This window comes from Heterodontus francisci, chromosome 12 (assembly GCF_036365525.1).
Source record: "Heterodontus francisci isolate sHetFra1 chromosome 12, sHetFra1.hap1, whole genome shotgun sequence".
Classification (NCBI taxonomy): domain Eukaryota; kingdom Metazoa; phylum Chordata; class Chondrichthyes; order Heterodontiformes; family Heterodontidae; genus Heterodontus; species Heterodontus francisci.
The window spans coordinates 83387666-83410157 of record NC_090382.1 but is presented as its reverse complement, the minus strand read 5'-3'; the positions used below and the strand labels follow the sequence as shown (position 1 = coordinate 83410157).

Genomic DNA, 22492 nt, shown 5'->3' with positions numbered 1-22492 from the left:
AAACTCCATCAGCATCTGTACTTTTGCTACTCTGCACCCGCCTCTGATCTGCAACATGCCCTAGGTAGGTTACTTGAGCTTTAGCAACTCACTTTTTGCAAGTTTTACCACTAGGTCAGCTAACTGAAACTTCGGAAAAGGGATTCTAATTTTTTTTTATTCATTCGTGGGATGTGGGTATTGCTGGCTAGGCCAGCATTTATTGCCCCATCCCTAATTGCCCTTGAGAAGGTGGTGGTGAGCTGTCTTGTTGAACCGCTGCAGTCCTTGGGGTATAGGTACACCCACAGCGCCATTAGGAAGGGAGTTCCAGGATTTTGACCCAGTGACAGTGAAGGAACAGTGATATAGTTCCAAGTCAGGATGGTGTGTAGCTTCGAAAGGAACTTGCAGGTGGTGTTCCCATGCATCTGCTGCCCTTGTCTTTCTAGGTGGTAAAGATCGCGGGTTTGGAAGGTACTGTAGAAGGAACCTTGGACTGGAGCAACTCACCATTCTAAATGGTTCTCCCCCCCCCCCCCCCCCCTCCCCTGCCCCCAGTCTCACTGTTCACTAACAGATCATTGAGGTACACCACACAGCTGGGTAGGCCAGCCACTACCTGGTTCATCAGTCTTTGAAAGAAAGCTGGGGCATTCCTTAATACAAAGGGCATCACTCGGCATTGGAATAGGCCCCATATGGGGTGACAAAAGCTGAAATCTCTTTGGCTCGGGGTGTTAAGGGAACCTGCCAATAACCTTATGGCAAGTCTATCTTGGTTATGTAGGTGGCATTTTCTACTCTATCAATAATCAGTTTTCCAGATGAGGAATTGGTTAAGAGTCAGCTCTGGTCACTGCCTTAACCTTTCTGTAATCAATGCAGCGCCTTGTTGAGCCGTTGGGCTTGGGCACCAGCATAACTGGGGATCTCCAGCTTCTCTTGCTAGGCTCAATTAGCTTGTTTTCCAGAATATACTGGATTTCCTCCTGAGCATGGGTCTGTTTCCTGGGACCTAGGCGATGGAAGGGGTCTTTCCTACATCCGTGTCGTGTAGGGTAGGGTTGTGCACCCTGGTGTGTCCCTGCAGATTTATTTAAAAGCTGTGAGCAGCTTTATTAAGGCTTCTCTTTGTTCTTCCTTTAAATAGGAGAGCACAGTGTCTAATTTTCCGAACATTTCAGTGTTGTCTAACCGGACTGTAGGGGGTTCGATTTGGGAACCCTCCAGGCCCCCCTCGAACTTGTCGTCACTGTCCTTTTTGTTGTCCTCTGTCCTAACTGCCTGACAGACGTGGACTTGTTTGTCCCTGCATTAATGTGGGACAGTCTTTGTTTTTTCCTACGATCAGGGGTGTCCATTAAATAATTCACCCTGCCAATTCTCTTTACTACTCCTGTAGGGGTCACTGAACTGGGCTTTCCGGTGTTTGCCCTATATTGGGAGTAGTACGAAGACATGGTCTGCAGGTCGAAATGTTCTGGCCTTGGCATGTTCATCTGCCTGCCTTTTAATATTTGTTTGGAAGGTCTCTAGGTGCTCCTGAGTCACTGCATAGGCCCTCATAAGCTGCTCCCGGAACATGGAGATGTATCCGAACAGGGAAGGCTTATCAAAAACCTCTCCTTGATTAGTTTTAAGAGGACTTCTCGCCTCGTTTCCATAAACTAATTCAAAGGAACGAAAGCCAGTGGTCTCATTGGGTGAGTCCCCAATGGCAAACAGGAGAAATCCCAGTCCTTTGTACTCACAGCAGTATGCCTTGATCATTGTCTTTAGAGTCTGGTATTACCATTCCAAAGCCCCCTGTGATTGTGGGTTGTAGGCTGAGGACTTAAGCTGGGTTATGCCAGATTACCCATGACTTTGTGAAAGATACTAGACATGAAGTTTGTGCCTTGATCCAATTGGATCTCGGCAGGCAGCTCATATTGGGTAAAGAATTGGGTTAGCCATTGCCCCACTACGTTGGCAGACATGGTTCTTTGGGAATAGCCTCTGGGAATCGGGTTGCCGCATCCATAATTGTGAGAAGATACTGGTAGCCCTTTTTTGTTTTCCACAGGGGTCCCACACAATCCACCAGCACTCTGCTGAAGGGTTTCCCAAAAGCTGGCATGGGAATTAGGGATGCAGATTTATTGCAGGTTGGGGCTTCCCCACAACGTGGCACGGATGGCATGTTTTAAAGAACTCCACGACATCTTTGTGGAGATTTAGCCAGTCAAAATCCTGTCTTATGCGGGCTTGGCTTTTTCGTATATCGGCATGCCCAGCCATTGGAAGTTTGCGGGCTATTCTTAGTTTCTCCTTCTGGTACCTCGGTGGCATCACTATCTGGTGAACCACTGTCCACTTTTCATCCGCAGGTCTGTGAGGAGGTCTCCACTTCCTCATCAGCACCTCATTCTTTAAATAGTAGCACTCTGGGACTCCCTGTGCCTCAGCTTCAGTTCGGACAGTCTGTGTTAACTTTTTTAACACTAGATCGGCTTCCTGAGCCTCGACCAAGGAAGACCTGTTTCACACATCATTTCGGCCCTCTAACTTTCCAAAGAAGTTTTCGGATTACCAGACAGGGTCATCTGTCTGCAGTGCCAGTTCAGCCTCCTCTGACGGAGCTTGTTTGGCCATGGACCAGGTAACCACACAGTCAGGGAAAATGCCGGGGACCTTCTCCTACAACTGCTCTGGGTCCCTGACCTCTTTGCGTCTTTCTCAAATTACTGGGGAAGCTACCACCTTTGCCCCCACCGGATCATTACCCAGGAGCAGGTTGACTCCATTTACAGGTAAACCAGGGACAATCCCCACAGTTACTGGCCCTGAAACAAGGTCGCACTCCAGGCGCACTCGATATAAAGGTATGGGCATATACTTTCCTCCAATACCGTTTACTCGCATTAGTATTTAATGCACTGTCAGGGAAAGGTCGTGTCTTTTCCCAGCAGAAGGGATTGGTTGGCCCTATGTATGATGATGGGCTTGCTTGCCTCACTCAAGGGATATGGATACCAGACATGAAGTTTGTGCCTTGATCTCGGCAGGCAGCTCATATTGGGTAAAGAATTGGGTTAGCCGTTGCCCCATTACGTTGGCAGTGATGGTTCTTGGGCAATGGCCTCTGGGAATTGCGTAGCTGCATCCATAATTGTGAGAATATACTGGTAGCCCCTTTTTGTTTTTCTTGGGAGACAAAATCCTGGTAACTCTGTCAGGGGTTTTGTTACATTTTCCTGAACCCACAGTCGTATATGTACTGGGTTTTACTGCCGTAGTTAAAGCCACAGCCTGGTCTGCTGTACTTTCCATCAGGGCCCCTTTTCCTGCACTGATCTGCCCTGATGAATGCTACAGGTTTTCCCTGTAATTTCCAGCAGTCAGCTCGAAGGTGACCTGCCTTGTTATGATGCAAACACGCACGTTTCTGGGTGTCACTCCTGCTCTCAGCACCATCCATTATGGCCTGAGGAGAGCCCCCTGTGTGTCCAGCTTTCCCTTCTCACCCATGGCTGTTCAGACTCCTATCACCCTCCCAACTTTTAACATTTTCAGGTTTTTGAAGGTGACTAGGTAAGGGTGTCGCTTGGGGTCAAGGGCTTGTGGACAGCGTAAATTCATCAGCCAGGGTTGCTGCCTGCTTGACTCAAGGAACCTTTTGGGTTTTAATGCAAAGGGGAACTGAGTTTTTGAAATCCTTAAGGATAACCTCTCTGAGGTTTTCATATGTTGGCTGTATCTTGAGTGCCCGTATCCATTGGTCAAAGGCAAGTTGCTTAACACTCAAACTCGGTACCAACTCGGATGCACTCAGGATAGCATTTTTAGTCATCTCATAGTCTGATGAACGCTCATTAGGCAACAGTGAACAAATATCATGGGCTTTTCCTGTTAGTTTGCTTTGCAATAGCAAGGTCCAGCTCTCTGATGGCCACTTCAGCTGTTCTGCAAGCTTTTCAAAAGAGATGAAATATGCTTCCATATCCCCCTTATTGAACTTTGGAATCAACTGGGAAAACTTTTAAGAACTCAACACTTGGTCCTGGCTAGGAGTAGTTCCCTCACTGGTAGTGCCTTCACTGGGTGCATTGAGACTTCCTTTAGTTAATTCAAGCTGTCTTAACTCCCTTTGGAAAGCTCTTTTTTTCCTTTCCTGAACCCCTGAACTCTCTTTCGCTCTCCGCAAAGTCTTTCTCTTTCATTTTCTTTTTCTTGGAATTCTAATTCTAAGCTCCTCTGTTCTAGCTGTATCTTACCTAATGTTACCTTGTCTGTTTTTAAGTCCTCTGTTTCAAGTGCAAAATGGTTGGCCACATGTTTTAGGATTTTGGATTTCCTAGCTTTTGGATGGATAGTAATCCCTAACTGCCCAGCTACATTTCTCAGCTCTTCAATAGATAGGGCTTTTAACCTGCACCAAGTTATTTCACTTGGGTCTAGGAAGGTACTGGCCTCGAATGTGGACATTTTAGTTCTCTAGCACTGAAAACCACAAGAAAACCTTTATTGAAGTTTTTAATTTTTTGCTAGTGGATCAATTTGGTTTCCCACTTCCAATATCTCGTTTTGCCTTTGGCTTTTGATCCCAGACACGAACCCCCAGATTTTCATTATGATCAGGTGAGGAGTGGTCGAAAGGCTCCCCTCATGGTACTCCTTGTTTGACCACAACAGGGTTTGTTTCTTTTAAACAGTGGATGTGCTTACCAATTCAGTGACTGTTTAACCCTCTATGTATTATCATAAAAGAACCAATCGGACAGATTTTCTTTAGTTTAAAAATCAAACTAAAATCAAAATCTGATCAAAGTAAAAATAAACTACGCTCCAACTTTCTTTCTCTCTCTCTCTCTCTCTCTCTCACCTCACTCACGCACACAAAACAGAGGTGGGTTACAGAGTGATGAAGAATAGATTGGTTGGATTAGCGTCCAGAACAAATAAAAATAATATACAGGTCTGTGGAGTCTGGTAATTTAGTTGTATTCTGGCTGAATTCATGGTCCTGAGGTTCCTGGCTGGTAGAAGTGTAAGATTTTTGTTCAGGTGGGTTGTTGACTAGCTCTTGAGCCACAAGGTACAAACTCTGGCTTCTTAATCAAGATAGAGAGTTTACTAAGTACAGCAATAATATACAAGCAATACTTAACCAAAAGCAGCAGTTATACAGCAGGATATAGGGTGTCCTCGGTCCTTGCCTTCTGAGCTGCTGTGGCGCCGTCTTCTTTCTTGTCTTTTTTTTATTTCCAAAATATACTTTATTCATAAAAATCTGTTTTTAAAAAAAAACATTACAAAACAGTTCCAGACAGTGCAAAGGAGGTCTGTTTCCTTCAATACTGCAGTGAGTTGCCTCACAATGTTTCCATTTCATTTTTCATGCCACATACATTTTACAGCAAATGAAAATTTTCCCAATACAGTTCGAGGTGTTTTCCATGGATCCAGCCCCTCAGTTCAGCTTGGTGGGGGGGCCTTACACAGTGGTCTTTCCCCATTGAGCCTTTGCTGCGGCTGCCCCAAGCTTTAGTGCATCCCTCCGCACGTAGTCCTGGATCTTGGAATGTGCCAGTCTGCAACATTCGGTCGTGGACAACTCTTTGCGCTGGAAGACCAGCAAGTTTCGGGCAGACCAAGGGGCGTCTTTCACCGAATTGATAGTCCTCCTGCAGCAGTTGATGTTCATCTCGGTGTGCGTCCCTGGGAACTGCCCGTAGAGCACAGACTCCTATGTTACCGAGCTGCTTGGGATGAACCTCGACAAAAACCACTGCATCTCTTTCCACACCTGCTTTGCAAAGACACATTCCAGAGGGAGGTGGGCAACGGTCTCTTCCCCACCACAGCCACCTCGAGGGCATTGTGCGGAGGGGGTGAGATTTCGGGCGTGCAGGAAGGATCTGACAGGGAGGGCTCTTCTCACCACCAGCCAAGCTACATTTTGGTGCTTGTTTGAAAGTTCTGGTGATGAGGCATTCTGCCAAATGACTTTGGCGGTCTGCTCGGGGAACCATCCGACAGGATCCACCATGTCCTTTTCTCGTAGGGCCTTGAGGACATTCCGTGCAGACCACTGCCTGATGGATTGGTGGGCAAAGGTGTTTTTCCGCAGAAACTGTTCCACGAAGGATAGGTGGTACGGCAGAGTCCAACTGGATGGAGCGTTCTGCGGCAATGTGACCAGACGCATCCTTCGCAACACCGGGGAAAGATAGAACCACAGCACGTAGTGACACTTGGAGTTTGTGTACTGGAGGTCTACACACCGCTTGATGCAGCCGCACACGAAGGTAGGCATCAGGTTGAGGGCCACATTGGGTACATTTTTCCCGCCCTTATCCAGAGGTTTGAACATCGTGTCCCTCCGGACCCGGTCCATTTGGGATCCCCAGATGAAGCGGAAAATGGCTCGGGTGACCGCCACAGCGCAGGAGTGGGGTATGGGCCAGACCTGCACCACGTACAGCAACAAAGTGAGTGCCTCACACCTGATGACCAGGTTCTTACCCATAATGGAGAGAGATCGCTGCTCCCACATGCTCAGCTTGTGTTGTACCCTGGCTACTCGCTCCTTCCAGGTTTTGGTGCACGCCCCGGCCCTTCCAAACCATATTCCCCAGCACCTTCAGGTAGTCTGACCTGACGGTGAAGGGGACAAAGGATCGGTCAGCCCAGTTCCCAACGAACATGGCTTTGCTCTTGCCGTGGTTAACTTTGGCTCCTGAGGCCAGTTCGAACTGGTCACAGATGCTTATCAGTCTGCGCACAGACAGCGGATCCGAGCAGAAGACGGCAACGTCATCCATGTACAGGGAGGTTTTAACCTGAGTGCCTTCACTGCCTGGGATTGTCACCCCTCTTATGCTCGCATCCTTCCTAATAGACTCAGCAACGGGTTCAATACAGCAAACAAACAGGACAGGGGAGAGAGGACAGCCCTGTCTGACTCCAGATTGGATTGGGAAACTTTCTGATTCCTACCCATTGATTGAGACTGTGCTACTGATGTTTGTGTAGAGCAGTTTGATCCAATTGCAGATTCCCTCTCCAAGCCCTATTTTGGAAAGCACGTCCATCATGTAGGTGTGCGATATCTTGTCAAAGGCCTTCTCCTGGTCCAAGCTGATGAGGCAGGTGTCCACCCTCCTGTCCTGGACATAGGCGATCGTATCCCTGAGTAGCGCGAGACTATCGGAGATCCTCCTGCCAGGTATAGTACAGGTCTGATCAGGGTGGATCACCAACTCCAGAGCAGACTTGACTCGACTGGCTATGACTTTGGACAGAATCTTGTAGTCAGCATTAAGCAGTGAGATGGGCCGCCAATTTCTGATTTCTCCCCCTTCCGCTTGTAGATGAGGGTGATGATGCCATTCCTCATCGATTCTGACATGCTGCCGGCCAGGAGCATACTCTCGTATACTTCCAGCAGGTCCAGGCCGACCCAGTCCGACAGGGCCGAATACAACTCATTAGGTAAGCCATCGCTTCCGGGAGTTTTACTCGTCTCGAAGGACTTGACGGCCTTTGTCAGCTCGTCCAGAGTTAGCGGCTTGTCCAGTCTCTCCCTCATGCTGTCATCGAAGACCTCTGTGATAGTTGACAGGAAGGACTGGGAGGCTCTGCTGTCTGTGGGCTTTGCGTCGTACTTCTTTTGGAAGAAGTAACGCGAGCGCATCTCATCCTGCTTAATGGAGCGGACTCTGGACCGGAAGATGATCTTGGAGGCCTCCGTGGCAAAGAGCGAGGCCTGCTGGCCCGTCACCTCATGGAGGTCCTCCTTGACCTCGACCCCCATCGTATGCAGCCGGAGCAGATTTTGCATACTTCTCTGGAGTCGGGACATTTCTCTCTGTCTCTCTCTCTCGCCCTCTGAACACATTTTGAAGATAAAGAACCTCTTGATGTTCTCCTTGATCGCCTCCCACCAGTGAACTGGAAACTCAAAGAGGGGTTTCACGGTCTTCCAACCTTTGTAATCCCTTTTGAGTTCCTCAAGTTCTCTGGGGTTAGCAGTGTAGCATTGAGCTTCCGTATCCCCCTGCCAACCCGCTGGTGTTCTGTTGACTGTAGGTTGGTTTCTTGAATCGGTGTGGCCAGAGTTGTCCCTGCACCTGTCATTTATGGCCCCCTCTGAGGATTCCTTCCTTCCATATTAGGTTATAGTCCACCTTTTGATTGGTCAGGTTTAACCTCACCACCTCTACATTGTCTCTTCTTGATTAGGTTATCGTAATCAGATTACAGCAGATATGACCCTACCCTCTGTACATTGTTTGTGCAGACAGCTTGATGGCCCAGTCATTGTCACGCAATGGGGAATGTTTGCTGTTAATTCAAGTCTTGAATGGTCTCTGAATATCTTTATTTGCATTATCATCCTTCGTGAGGCCTACCAAGTCTATCCCTTACTGTAACAAAAACAAGAAATGCTGGAATCACTCAGCAGGTCTGGCAGCATCTGTGGAAAGAGAAGCAGAGTTAACGTTTCGGATCAGCGACCCTTCTTCTATCCCTTACTGTGACTGAATCTGTCTCAGTTTGAAATGCAGAATGGGCATCCGGTCTCATAGCAACACTACTTCTGGTTTCACCACTTTCTAATTTCTATCTAATGACTCACGCTAATGAGACTTCATAACCAATTAAATGAGTACTGAAGGAATGCAAGTTTTTGTGGAACTATGCTCCAGCATCAGTCACCAACTTTGTGTGGAGACGAAAGTATGTTTCTTGGAAATTTGCAAAGACTAATTTTATTTTTATTCTTGCAGGAGACGTAATGGCTCACTTTAAAGGCAAATCAAACTGGAAACAAATGAGTGCGAATACACAGATGAACCACTGTTCCTCCCCAGCTCATAGTTATGGAAAGAGAAGTAATGTAACTGATACCGTGTAATTGTTGGCTGTATTGGTAGACGATCTTAATTCTTTCTCCCTCTTCCAAGACACCAACTGATGATGAGGTGTAGTTTAATGGACCCTCAAATGAGCCTAAATAATAAGTGCTGAACCAATAGTTTACCAATGAGCATTGACGTCTGTGTAGTTATGTCCATAAATGTCAAAGTAGCAGTCAGGAATGGGAACCCTACTTTTGTTCCTCTGTCCAACAGCTTGGAGGTAATGTAATTTATATCACATCTATTGCTGTTCCAGCCTAAATTGTTTGTCACATTTTCCTTTATTTACCCACTGATTCATCAAGGATTGTTGATTTCTTTAAAATTTAAATCTTGTACGGATTTACAGGACTTTTTCCCAACATGTCATTTCTGGTTGCCAGTGTCCTAGAATAACCCTCTTGGGGTTTATTAATGTCAGTGATCCCTCATTATCAGAGGTGTCAGTATATTTGGTCACTTTAAATATAAATGGCATGTACCTTTTGATTTCTAATGCTGCTTTCTATCACAACGGTGCAACATGTGTGTTAATTAATCTGGTATTACAACAGTGTAATAAAACATAACGGAGGTAAAATTCAATTTTGGCAATGGCCAAAAATGAGTGGTAGCCAAATTGTTGCCAATTGTCCTTTCCATTAACTTCAATGAAAAGGAAAATTCTGGTGGGGCATATAAAAGGCAACCAATCTGCTACTGCCTGTTTTGAACGCCTTGCAGAGGTTGGCTTATACCCCAATGTCCTGTAAAAGTTTCTGCCAAAATGTTAGTTGCACAGCATATGTTGTTCCTTTTTAACTGGACTCTTTTTTTTCTTTGAAACAATCACTACAGATATAAAACCAAGTTCCAAATTGAAGAAATTGTCATTCATCCATGAGGAAGCAGGTTCAGAATTATCTTCAACGTATAAACTGGCTTCTGGTGGCCATAGGTTAGTGTTGCACCACACTAGATTAGAGATACAGCACTGAAACAGGCCCTTCGGCCCACCGAGTCTGTGCCGACCATCAACCACCCATTTATACTAATCCTACACTAATCCCATATTCCTACCAAACATCCCCATCTGTCCCTATATTTCCCTACCACCTACCTATACTAGTGACAATTTATAATGGCCAATTTACCTACCAACCTGCAAGTCTTTTGGCTTGTGGGAGGAAACCGGAGCACCCGGAGAAAACCCACGCAGACACAGGGAGAACTTGCAAACTCCACACAGGCAGTGTCCAGAATCGAACCCGGGTCCCTGGAGCTGTGAGGCTGCAGTGCTAACCACTGCACCACTGTGCTGCCCCATGTGATAAGGTATGAGGTATCTTCTAAATGCATGCACGAAGTGAAGATTCAGGTTTACATTTTGAGGGAGAAGATAGTTGGTAAGGATATTTTAATTTAGTAATGTTGACCGTTCTGTAGGAGACAAAAAAAAAACTTTAATACTTTATTTTGGAATCGACACAGGAGTATTTTAGAGTATTGAATCTTCTTACTGAACAGTTCTGTACATTCAGACTATTAACATCTGTGTGCACATCCTGTCTGCACTACTTGACTTCCTGTTGCCTTATTTTTGACAGAATTTTTCATGTCAACTTCTTCCTGTTATAATTTCCTGTTTTTGCATGGAGGGGCAATAACATTTGTGTGAATGTGTACACACATGTGGGGAAGGAGTGTTTGTGCGAAGGTGCATTGGGGAAAATCATGTTTGTGTGGGTTGAATGTGGGAGAGGGAGGAGTGTGGGGGGGGGAGGGGAGGAGTGTTGGTGAGTAGTTGCAGTCCATTATTTAAATTGTGCAGAATAAAGTCACAGTGCACTTGTGATGAAGGGTGTACAGATATGGGACAGAATTTCCTGTGAGGAGTAATTGGGAAGTTACTCCTGAAATTATGCTAATTTTGCCAATAGCCATTTACTCCTAAATTTCTTGTCCATCTCATTAGCGTATGCAAGAAAGTATAATTCGGCACAAATTATCGGGCCTTTGGAAAACATTGAACTCATCATACATTTTTCCTTCCAAGTATGAAAATTGCAAGCCATCTAACCATCATTCAGGCACATTAGGTGCAGCATGTTTCAGGAAATCCATTAGTGGAAACTTTTCAATTTTTAATGTGATTTATACTGAAACAATAAAAATGCATTCAAAGAAACATAAAACACAGTGCAGGTTTCAGTAAGGATAAATAAAATCAACTGCATATAAACACCACAAAAATGATTTTCCTGCTGCACCTACAATTTTGGATTTGATTTAACTTTTATTTTGAACTTGTGTAATAGTAGGATATTTGCATGCAATGCTCTTAAGCATGGGATTGGAACCTTTCTAATGAACCAAGATGCATTCAGGTGAAAACTTTTGCACTGGCTATTTGCTTTACCCTCTCTTTTTGTCTGTCACCAGGTGCAAATATATAGGAAATTTCACTGCTTGGTTTTGCATGTTAAATGTTCATTTAGGCAGTTTGAATGTTAATTATTGACAAAGTAATTCAAAGTCATGATAGGAAATGAGGTGGATGGACAGGAAAATCATTAGGAAAATATTTTTATCTTACACTTCAAGATTTGTTTGTCATAATTCCACACAAACATAATTGTCTTTTCAAAAGGGAAAAATAGATAATTTCTTGCTGGCTTCTTTTGACTTATGATTGACCTCGGACTCTCAGCAGTTAGCCTCATCAACCTCAGGAAGGTTGAGCAATTAGACCTGCGGCCTGAGAAAAACATCGAGTTATATATAGTTGTCCCTTAGCAGAATATTACATTTTATGCTATAATACTTCACAGCAAGTCAGAAGATACTTCAGTTTATATAAACAATGCCCAAGGAGAACTGAGTGAGGTAAATTAATATCCTTGTGAAGCATTGTATAACTTGGTACTTCTGAAGAACAACCTTGAAATTCTATATTGAAGATCACGTAGGTGTTCTTATAACTCAATTTGAAATACTAGCTGATGACATGACTCTTGCAATAATCTGAGGCAAATCTGAATTTTCTTTTCATATACTTACTGTTGATGGAGGGGACAAAAGAGGAGACAATAGCCAGAATTTTCTCCACTTTAAAAAAATTTCTGGCGTTTGGACCATTTGTAGGCACCGACCCCACTTGTGTCAGAGGTGCGTCCTGCGGCGTGATCTTGCTGGAGGCAGCCAATTGACATACTGCCTCCACGTTCACTGTCCAATTAGGAGTGGCCTGTATGTCTTCAGTAAAAATTTCATTGCTGAGCACAATTAATGGCTGATAGCCCTCTTAAATACTTTGGCTACCCGCCACAGACGGGTGAGTGGTTGCTTCTGGGAGCCCGCCTCCGGGAAAAATCCCTTGGAATGGAAACACATCAGGAGACAACCCAATGCAGTTGAGTCCGATTTACCACGACCTCCCCCCACACCCCCTGTTCCCCAGCCTCCAAAGCCACCTCCACAAGACTGGTAAAAGTCTGGCCTATATTTCCACACAGGTTCAGGAGAAGAATCCAGTCTTCATTTACTCAGGATTTACATCTCTCAATGATTTGACTTTTTCTCTCCTTTTTTGTCTTTTTAATTTTCCAAAAATGAATAGAATTATCTACAGGGGACTGGTTCTGTAAATACTTTCAATCTGAGAACCTTTTATTTCAGAAAGTTAAAAAAAAAACTGCAGTGTAAATACTATTTTACAAAAATAGAATTATCATGTCCAGTTATTTAGCATACTACCCTAAAGAAAAAAATTTTCATTTAACATCGAAAAATATTTCAAGACTTTTCATAGATGAGTAATCAGAAGAGCAACTCCATTGTTAATATACGCCACCTTAAGCAGTGCATCGGAGTTGGAGGTGCGAGGCCAGAGTGCCATCATATGATTCTGCACATCCATGTATAATGGGGCAGAAAGGTTGAATACAGCACTTGCGCTGCAGATGCATTTGCCTGGAGGCTATTCCCCCACAGACTGATGCTCCTGGTAGTTCTGGCTCTTCGTGTTTTTTTTTGAGAGATGGAGAGTTTTAGGGTGTGAACTCTAGAAAAAAGATGGCTAAAGACTCAGCAGTCACTTGTAGGATGAGGAAGGATGTTCAATTATCATTTTGAAGAGAAAAAACATTAAATGTCTTTGTTCTTAAGGAGCTATTTGTCCCGAATGAAAACAACTGTACAAAAAAGCATTTTGAAGACCAAAAAAGGAATTGAACCTTTTCAGAACAGGAGTCCTAGTCTTCAGCAATGGAAGGTGTGTTCTATTGTTAGAAATAATAAAATTGCTTGTTTAATTCTTGTTACAATGGTGATTTTAGCAGAAAGTTCAGGTTTGCTGTAATTTTCCTCAGTTTGTAAACTAATTTTATATAGATAGTGACATGTTACCTCTTCATTTGAAAACATTTCAATTCAGATAAAAGATTTGGAATGCAGCTTAAATATAACGTGTGAAATGTTGATTTTGGATAAAGCCTCTGCTTTAAATTAGTATGCCAAACAACCAACTTCTACTCCACCTTCTTTTAGGTTGCCTGCTTTCTGTACCCAGAACCAGGTAAAGTGATTCAGTTCTTTAAAAAAAACTGCAAAAAAAGGCCTCTTTTCACCACATTTTCCTTTCCACAATCTATTTTTAGATAATATTTCCTACAACTTCAACTCCATTGTGAATATACACCTACCTCACAATAACTACTAATTTGGCAACAGTAGTATCAAAATAAGCTGACGTTTCTCTCTGACTGAAGATCGCTCTAACCCATTATGTGTATCATTGAATTAAACCCTTATCAAGCTATATCCAAAGCATAATGCTTCATTTTTTTGTCACCAAGCTCTAATGCTCATTCTGTGTCTGATGAAAATACAATTATTATTTGCTATGGAGATTAATCGTTAGACTCACCTTAGTCTCAGTGGGTAGGATGAACCTGTTTGCTACGAGTACAGTTTGTGGAACCTTGGTTTGCTTTCAGAGTTTCAATCATAAATAAGTCTGTACATTCAAGAAGCTTCTGTACTTGTTTTTGATATAAGCAAAGAAAAATCTACTTCACGTAAGATATGTAGAGGAAAAGTGAACAAATATCTTTGGTTTCTGGGACAATTCAAGGAACTCTTTCAAAATTGAGAGCCAGAATAATCAAGAGGCATCACTTAAAAATCATCTCTCAGAACCATCACTAGCAATGTCAGTAAAATTTTTATTACTGGTTAAGGCTTGTTTTAATAAACTGATCATTTTGTTTATTGAAGAAACCTGATTGGTGTGTTTTGTTCTGGGAAAAATAGAGTGTATGATTGACCGTATCAGTAAGTGGGAAATTTTAAATATATGTTGTGACCTGTGGAAAAGTGGGACTAGAACAAACAGTGCACTCCTTGGGCCTCAGTCATAACAACTGCCTGCCATGTTCCCCAATTGTGTAATGCTAAACAAGAACAATACAGAAGCAGCAAGTTACTGAAAGTATAACATTAAAAAATATACAGATTCCGTCCACAAGGAATAAAAGTACCCTTATCACGTATTTCTGCACAATTTGATTAAATGCATAATGTTTGGATAAAACAATCTTTTGCGAATATTTATATGCAATTTTTATGAGACAATTAGAGTTGAAGAGGCACATCAGCTTATCTTAGTTCATTCATCCAGAACCACATATAGCCTGCTGGCTCACATCACCACTGCAGGATCCAATTATTTCTTAAATAATTCTAGGTTTGCATCTCTACTATTCTGTATAGGAAAAAAAACTGGTCATCTTTTAGTTGCAATAATGCTTGGAATGATAAACCTACAACTTATACAAGCAGGATTTGTCAAAGTATTGAATAAATCTTTTACTCTTTGCTTACAACAGTTATAAAGCTTATCAATCACAGTGAAACACTATCCACTATTGAGTGAACGGATTAACTTCTAATTGCCAGTAACACACACAGTTGCAGCGAATATTTTATCAATATAACTATAAGTTGGCTTTTTGTAAAGGGTAGGTCATGCCTGAGAAATCTGAATCTTTTTGAAGAGATGATTAAAGTAGTGAACTGCTATGGATATTATTTATTTGGACTTCCAGAAGGCATTTAATAAAGTCTCTCATAAGAGATAGTTAGCAAAGCATAAACTCATGGAATTGAAGGCAAATTATTGACCTAGCTGGGAAATTGGCTGAGTGGAAGGAGACAGAGAGCAGGGATAAACGGTAAGTACTCTAATTGGCAGCATGTGACTAGTGGCGTCCTGTAAGGATCTCACTGGAGCCTTAACTATTCACTATTTATTAGCAACTTAGATGATGGGATAGAAAGTCACATGTCCAAATTTACCAGAAAAAGGAGTTTTGTTTTAGAGCTCACAAAAAAAAGCAGACAAAAAAACTTAAGCTGAAATAAGCTCATTCTTGAAGAAAAAATAGAAGATATGGAAAGATGTCCTTTGTTTTGGTTTGGTGTCCCAAATGCATATAGACACTGTCACTGGGATCTTCCTAGAATAGTTCTTTTCAGGTGATGACATATCAGTTTGGGTAGGCTCTCCAAGAAATACAGCTACAGAGGCTTCAGATAGGCCTTACAGCAGAAATGCAACAACAAGTGTTTCAGTTCCCGCACATTCGAAACACACTGTTTCTTCAAATACGGGAGGAAAGAGGAGACTGACACACCGGACACGCAAGGTTTCTTTCAAAAGGAGAGAAAGAGAAGAGCTGGGTTTCCTTGGCAGGCAAAAACCAACTGTCTTCCAAGCAGCTTACACTACAACTGTCTTTTTAAAAACATTTCCCATATACCATCTTACTGTCCAAAATGAAACCATAAACAATGTCACAAGAGACAAGCCTCCTGACCTCTATAAATCTTGACCTGTCACTTCGCTGCTAACATCTTTTCCCACGTCAAAAATAGCCCCTGATGGGTAATTATCTGCAGACAGGTGCCTTCCAATAATTGTTTGTTTTCAAGCCCAGTCCAAAAACCTTCTGGTGACCTCCCTTAAAAAAACACAATGTTCAGCATCTCTTCAAGCTTCCAGATGAATCATTGTCCATAATTCAACTGTAAGTCCTTAAAAACATATTTTTCAAAGAAAATAGAAGCACTCTCTTAATGTCCATGTAATTTCTTGTGTTATATACCATAACCAAAAGGCTAACTGTTAATTGCATGACATGCTATCCCACTGACAGCATATATATGTTTGTACATTTCAGTTTATAGGATACTTGCCTATTTTATGGAAATTGCCTTTTTGCTGTGAATGTGAAGCTGTTGGGAGAAAGCTCAAACTGTAATGGTGTCCATATTCTGAATATGTGAAGTTCAATGTTGAAAGTTTCAAATCTTAGTTCCAGCATGGTATAAAACTAATTTATTCTGACTATATTAAAGTGAAACTGTAATTATCCTGGCCTAAATTCCTGCATTTTTTTTTTCCTAAAATAGTATTGCTTCATATGGATCTCTAAAGTATTTAATCTGTCTCTGCAAGAGAAACTTTTGCATGGCTTGCAATTTGAAAGGGGAGCTAGAAATTTAAACTGCTTCTCAATTGTAAATTTATTTCAGGAATTTACCCAAAGTAATTCCAAAAATACAACATGTTTTGAGTCCACTGAAACTAGTTCAGGTAAGAAACCTTTTCAATATAAAAGCTAAAAATTTTAAATTATCATTGGAGGTGTAATATTTTTCTGACAATAGATCAATACTTTTAAATATTTTTTTGCATTTCAGAGACATTGATGTTGCCTATGGTCATTTTTACCTTTTATCAATTCCAATTTCTTTCAAACAAATACTGTTACTAATTAAAATTCACTGAACCTGAATTCCTACTGTTACAAAATAATTTGAATATATCATCAATACGCAGCAATAATTTGAGGAAAATATAACACAGAATTACCTGCTGTTGGATTAGGTTGTGTGTAGCCTATCTGCTTTTTATACTTCAGGTACTTGTCAACCTGGAAATTTTTGAGCATTTGGAAACCTGCAAACTTCCCTCAGCCATATCAGTTAAACTTTAATTGATATGAGCTTTGTGCTTGGAGAAATCACACTATTAGCCTTAAATACATTTATACCTTAGCAGAAAAATATATGGATCTGCTAAGTTTCATTTTTTTTCAGCGCCATCCACCCAAATCAGCCAAACCAATATAATTTCAAGCGCAAATCGGATTTCTGTGATCTTTCTGCTAGTTTAGAAAACATTTTAGCTAGAAGCTGGCCACACCCCTAATTGAATTATTCACCATCGCAAATTTCTGCTTATTGTGTCCTTTTGCAGGCCTTGGAGGAGGCTCTTAATTTTAAACTGATTCATTTGGACACAAGGATGCTAATAGCCACGTTTTACAAAACATAGAAAATAGGAGCAGGAGTAGGCCATTCGACCCTTCGAGCCTGCTCCGCCATTCATTATGATCATGGCTGATCATCCAACTCGGTAACCTGCTTCCGCTTTCGCCCCATATCCTTTGATCCCTTTAAACCCGAGAGCTATATCTAACTCCTTCTTGAAAACATACAATGTTTTGGTCTCAACTGCTTTCTGTGATAGCAAATTCCACAGGTTCACCACTGTCTGGGTGAAGAAATTTCTCCTCATCTCAGTCCTGAATGGTTTACCCCATATCCTTAGACTATGACCCCTTGTTCTGGACTCCCCCACCATCAGGATCATCCTTCCTGCATCTACCCTGTCAAGTCCTGTTAGAATTTTATAGGTTTCGATGAGATCCCCCCTCACTCTTCTGAACTCCAGCGAATATAATCCTAACCGACTCAATCTCTCCTCATACTTCAGTCCTGCCATCCCAGGAATCAGTCTGGTAAACCTTTGCTATACTCCCTCGATTGCAAAAACATCCTTCCTCAGATAAGACCAAAACTGCACACAATATTCCAGGTGTGGCCTCACCAAGGCCCTGTACAATTGCAGCAAGACATCCCTGCTCCTGTACTCGAATCCTCTTGCTATGAAGGCCAACATACCACTTGCTTTTTTTTTAACCATCTGTTGCACCTGCATGCTTACCTTCAGTGACTGGTGTACGAGAACACCCAGGTCTTGTTGCATATTCCCCTCTCTGTTTATAGCCGTTCAGATAATCTGCCTTCCTGTTTTTGCTACCAATGTAGATAACCTCACATTTACCCACATTATACTGCATCTGCCATGCATTTGCCCACTCACTCAACTTGTCCAAATCACCCTGAAGTCTCTGCATCCTCCTCACAACTCTGCCTCTTACACAGTTTTGTCATCTGAAAATTTGGAGATATTACATTTAGTTCCCTCATCTAAATCATTAATAGATATTGTGAATAGTTGCGGTCCTAGCACTGATCCCTGCGGTCCCCCACTAGTCACTGCCTGCCATTTGGAAAAAGACCCATTTATCCCTACTCTTAGTTTCCTGTCTGCCAACCAATTTTCTATCCATCGCAATACACTACCCCCAATCCCATGCGCTTTAATTTTACACGCTAACCTCTTATGTGGGACTTTGTCGAAAGCCTTCTGAAAGTCCAAATAAACCACATCCACTGGCTCCCCTCATCAACTGTACTAGTTACATCCTCGAAGAATTCTAGTAGATTTGTCAAACATGATTTCCCGTTCGTAAATCCATGCTGACTCTGTCCGATTCTACCACTGTTCTCCAAGTGCTCTGCTTTAAAATCTTTGATAATGGACTCTAGAATTTTCCCCACTACTGACGTCAGGCTGACTGGTCTATAATTCCCTACTTTCTCTCTACCTCCCTTTTTAAGTAGTGGGGTTACATTGGCTACCCTCCAATCTGTAGGAACTGTTCCACAGAGTCGATAGAATCTTGCAAGATGACCACCAATGCATCCACTATTTCTAGGGCCACTTCCTTAAGTACTCTGGGATGCAGACCATCAGGCCTTGGGGATTTATCGGTCTTCAATCCCATCAATTTCCCCAACACCATTTCTCTACTAATACTGATTTCCTTCAGTTCTTCTCTCTCACTAAACCCTGTGTTCCCCAACATTTCTGGTATGATATTTGTGTCCTCCTTGGTCAAGAGAGAACCAAAGTATGCATTTAGTTGGTCAGCCATTTCTTTGTTCCCCATAATACATTCCCTGTTTCTGACTGTAAGGGACCTACATTTGCTTCACCAAACTTTTTCTCTTCACATACCGATAGAAACATTTACAGTCAGTTTTTATGTTCTCCGCAAGCTTGCTCTCGTACCTTATTTTCCCCTCCACACAAGATCAGGGGGCAGGTTGTTCAACCTTGCCCGTCTAAGAGCAAAGTCCAAAGTACGGAAAGTCCTCATCAGGGAACTCCTCTTTGCTGACGCACACTACTGAGTCAGCGGCGCTTGAGATGGCTTGGCCATGTGAGCCGCATGGAAGATGGCAGGATCCCCAAAGACACATTGAACAGCGAGCTCGCCACTGATATCAGACCCACCGACCGTCCATGTCTCCGCTTTAAAGACGTCTGCAAACGCGACATGAAGTCCTGTGACATTGATCACAAGTCGTGGGAGTCAATTGCCAGCGTTCACCAGAGCTGGCGGGCAGCCATAAAGGCGGGGCTAAAGTGTGGCACGTCGAAGAGACTTAGTAGTTGGCAGGAAAAAAGACAGAGGCGCAAGGGGAGAGCCAACTGTGTAACAGCCCCGACAAACAAATTTTTCTGCAGCACCTGTGGAAGAGCCTGTCACTCTAGAATTGGCCTTTGTAGCCACTCCAGGCGCTGCTCCACACACCACTGACCACCTCCAGGCGCTTACTCATTGTCTTTCGAGATAAGGAGGCCAAAGAATCAATCCCTTGGTCCTCCTTTGCTGATTTCTAAACTGCTCCCAATCCTCAGGTCTGTTGTTTTTTCTGGCGAATTTGTATGCCTCTTCCTTGGATCTAATGCTATCTCTAATTACCCTTGTAAGCCATGGTTTGGCTACCTTTCCCATTTTACCGTTGTCCCTTTAAGTAACGTTTTCCAATCCATCATAGCCAATTCGCACCTCATACCTTCGTAGTTTCCTTTACTAAGATTCAGGACCCTAGTCTCAGAATCAACTATGTCACTCTCAATCTTGATGAAGAATTCTATCATATTCTGGTCCGTCATCCCCAAGGGGTCTCGCACAACTAGATGGTCAATTATTCCTTTCTCATTACACAATACCCAGTCTAGGATGGCCTGTTCTCTAGTTGGTTCCTCAACATATTGGTGCAGAAAACCATCCCATATACATTCCAAGAATTCCTCCTCTACATTATTGTGACTAATTTGATTTGCCCAATCTATATGCTGATTAAAGTTCACCCATAATTACAGATGTTCCTTTATCGCATGCATCTCTAATTTCCTGTTTAATGCCATTCCCAATATCACCACTACAGTTTGAGGGTCTATATAGAACCCCCACTCATGTTTTTTGCCCGTTAGCGTTTCTCAGCTCTACCCATACAGATTCTACCTCTATCTTTCCTCACTATTGTGTTAATTTCCTCTTTAACCAGCAATGCAACACCACCGCCTGTTGCTTTTTTTTCTGTCCTTCCTAAATACTGAATACCCCTGGATGTTCATTTCCCATCCCTGGTCACCTTGCAGCCATGTCTCTGTAATCCCGACTATATCATAACTGTTTACATCTATTTGCGCGATTGATTCATCCACTTTATGTGAATGCTCTGCGTTTTAAGGCACAAAGCCTTAAGGCCTGTCTTTTTAACATTACTTGGCCCCTTCCCACTATTTTTCACTGTGGCCCTGTTTGATTCTGGCCCTTGATTTCTCTGCCTATCACTTTTCTTATTCCCCTTACTGGCTTTTGTTCTTGTCTTTGATTCCCCCCCCCCCCCCCCCCCCCCTTTCTCTGACTCCTTGCAAAGGTTCCCATCCCCCTGCCATTTTAGTTTCAACCTTCCCCAACCACTCTAGCAAATACTCCCCCTAGGACATCAGTCCTCGTCCTGTCCAGGTGTAACCCGTCCAGTTTGTACTGGTCCCACCTGCCCCAGAACCGGTCCCAATGTCCTAGGAATCTAAAACCCTCTCCCTCACACCATCTCTTCAGCCACGTATTCATCCGATATATCCTGCTCTTTCTACTCTGACTAGCATATGGCACTGGTAGTAGTCCTGAGATCACTACCTTTTGAGGTTCTGCTTTTCAACTTACTTCCTAACTCCCTGTATTCTGCTTTTAGGACCGCATCCTTTTTTTTTACCTACGTCGTTTGTACCAATGTGTACCACGACCACTGGCTGTTTACCCTTCCCCTTCAGAATGTCCTGTAACCGCTCTGAAACATCCTTGACCCTAGCACCAGGGAGGCAGCATACCATCCTGCGGCCACAAAAACGCCTATCTATTCCCCGTACAATTGAATTCCCTATAACTATTGCATTCCCACGCTTTTTACTCCTCCCCTGTGCAGCAGAGCCAACTGTGGTGCAACAAATTGGGCTTTTGCTGTTTTAAAAGTTTTTGAATATAAACTTTGCTAAGAAACTGACTTCAGTACACCAATAGAACTAGAAAATGCTTCAGTGTAGTTTTTAAGTCATTTTCAGTTTAGAGTTACACTCCGATGATAGACTAGACACTGATTAAAAGTGCCTCTTGTTTGTGATAAACCCATTTTCAGCTGTATTAATCAAACTGCACTAAGTTTAGTTTAGAGATACAGCACTGAAACAGGCCCTTCGGCCCACCGAGTCTGTGCCGACCTTCAACCAATCCTACACTAATCCCATATTCAACCAATCCTACACTAATCCCATATTCCTACCACATCCCCACCTGTCCCTCTATTTCCCTACCACCTACCTATACTAGGGGCAATTTATAATGGCCAATTTACCTATCAACCTGCAAGTCTTTGGCATGTGGAAGGAAACCGGAGCACCCGGAGGAAACCCACGCAGACACAGGGAGAACTTGCAAACTCCACACAGGCAGTACCCAGAATTGAACCCGGGTTGCTGGAGCTGTGAGGCTGCGGTGCTAACCACTGCGCCGCCCTATATTGTTTCTCTATATAATACACTGAATATTTTTTAAAGCATTTTTCCCCTCCCAAACCACCTTTCCACCTCTTCCCCCACCCCTTTAAGATGCTACTTAAAAATTACCTTCTTTGATCAAGTGCTTATTCATCAGTCCTCATGTTTCCTCCTTTGGCTTAGTGTCAGTTTTGGTCAGATTAATCCTTTGAAGTGCCTTGGAACATTTTACCAAGTTATAGGTGTTCTATAAATGCAAGTTGTTGTTAAGTTGCATCTCTGCCCATAAGCCTGAGATAAAAAGACAGCACCACTCAAGTCAAAATGGTAACTTTAACACTTTTCTCCCCTCAGTAGAATTTTCTCTAACATTTGAAGTTTTGCCCTACCTCTTGCATTCATTGGATTCGGAGCTGCTTGTGGATGACTCCTCCTCTACTGGAACAGATAGTTGCTCTTCAGTAGAATTATTCCGAGAGGCGGAAGGTAAGGGTGAAGAGAACTAATTCAGCTACAAATGGAAAACCTTGTTCAACTTTAAAGCTGATTTCACAGCATAGTTTGTTTATTGCATCTGTTT

General features: G+C 42.9%; 1 protein-coding gene across 1 annotated transcript in view; it reads left to right on the top strand.

The window, feature by feature from the left end:
- The window catches only part of LOC137375638 (uncharacterized), a 106978-nt gene that overhangs the window by 9581 nt on the left and 74905 nt on the right, over positions 1-22492 (top strand). The window contains exons 2-6 of the mRNA XM_068043020.1: positions 8757-8861; positions 9726-9825; positions 13035-13140; positions 16464-16524; positions 22267-22398. Coding sequence (XP_067899121.1) covers positions 8765-8861; positions 9726-9825; positions 13035-13140; positions 16464-16524; positions 22267-22398 — 496 coding nt within the window. The 5' untranslated portion in view covers positions 8757-8764. The remainder of the gene's footprint in view (positions 1-8756; positions 8862-9725; positions 9826-13034; positions 13141-16463; positions 16525-22266; positions 22399-22492) is intronic.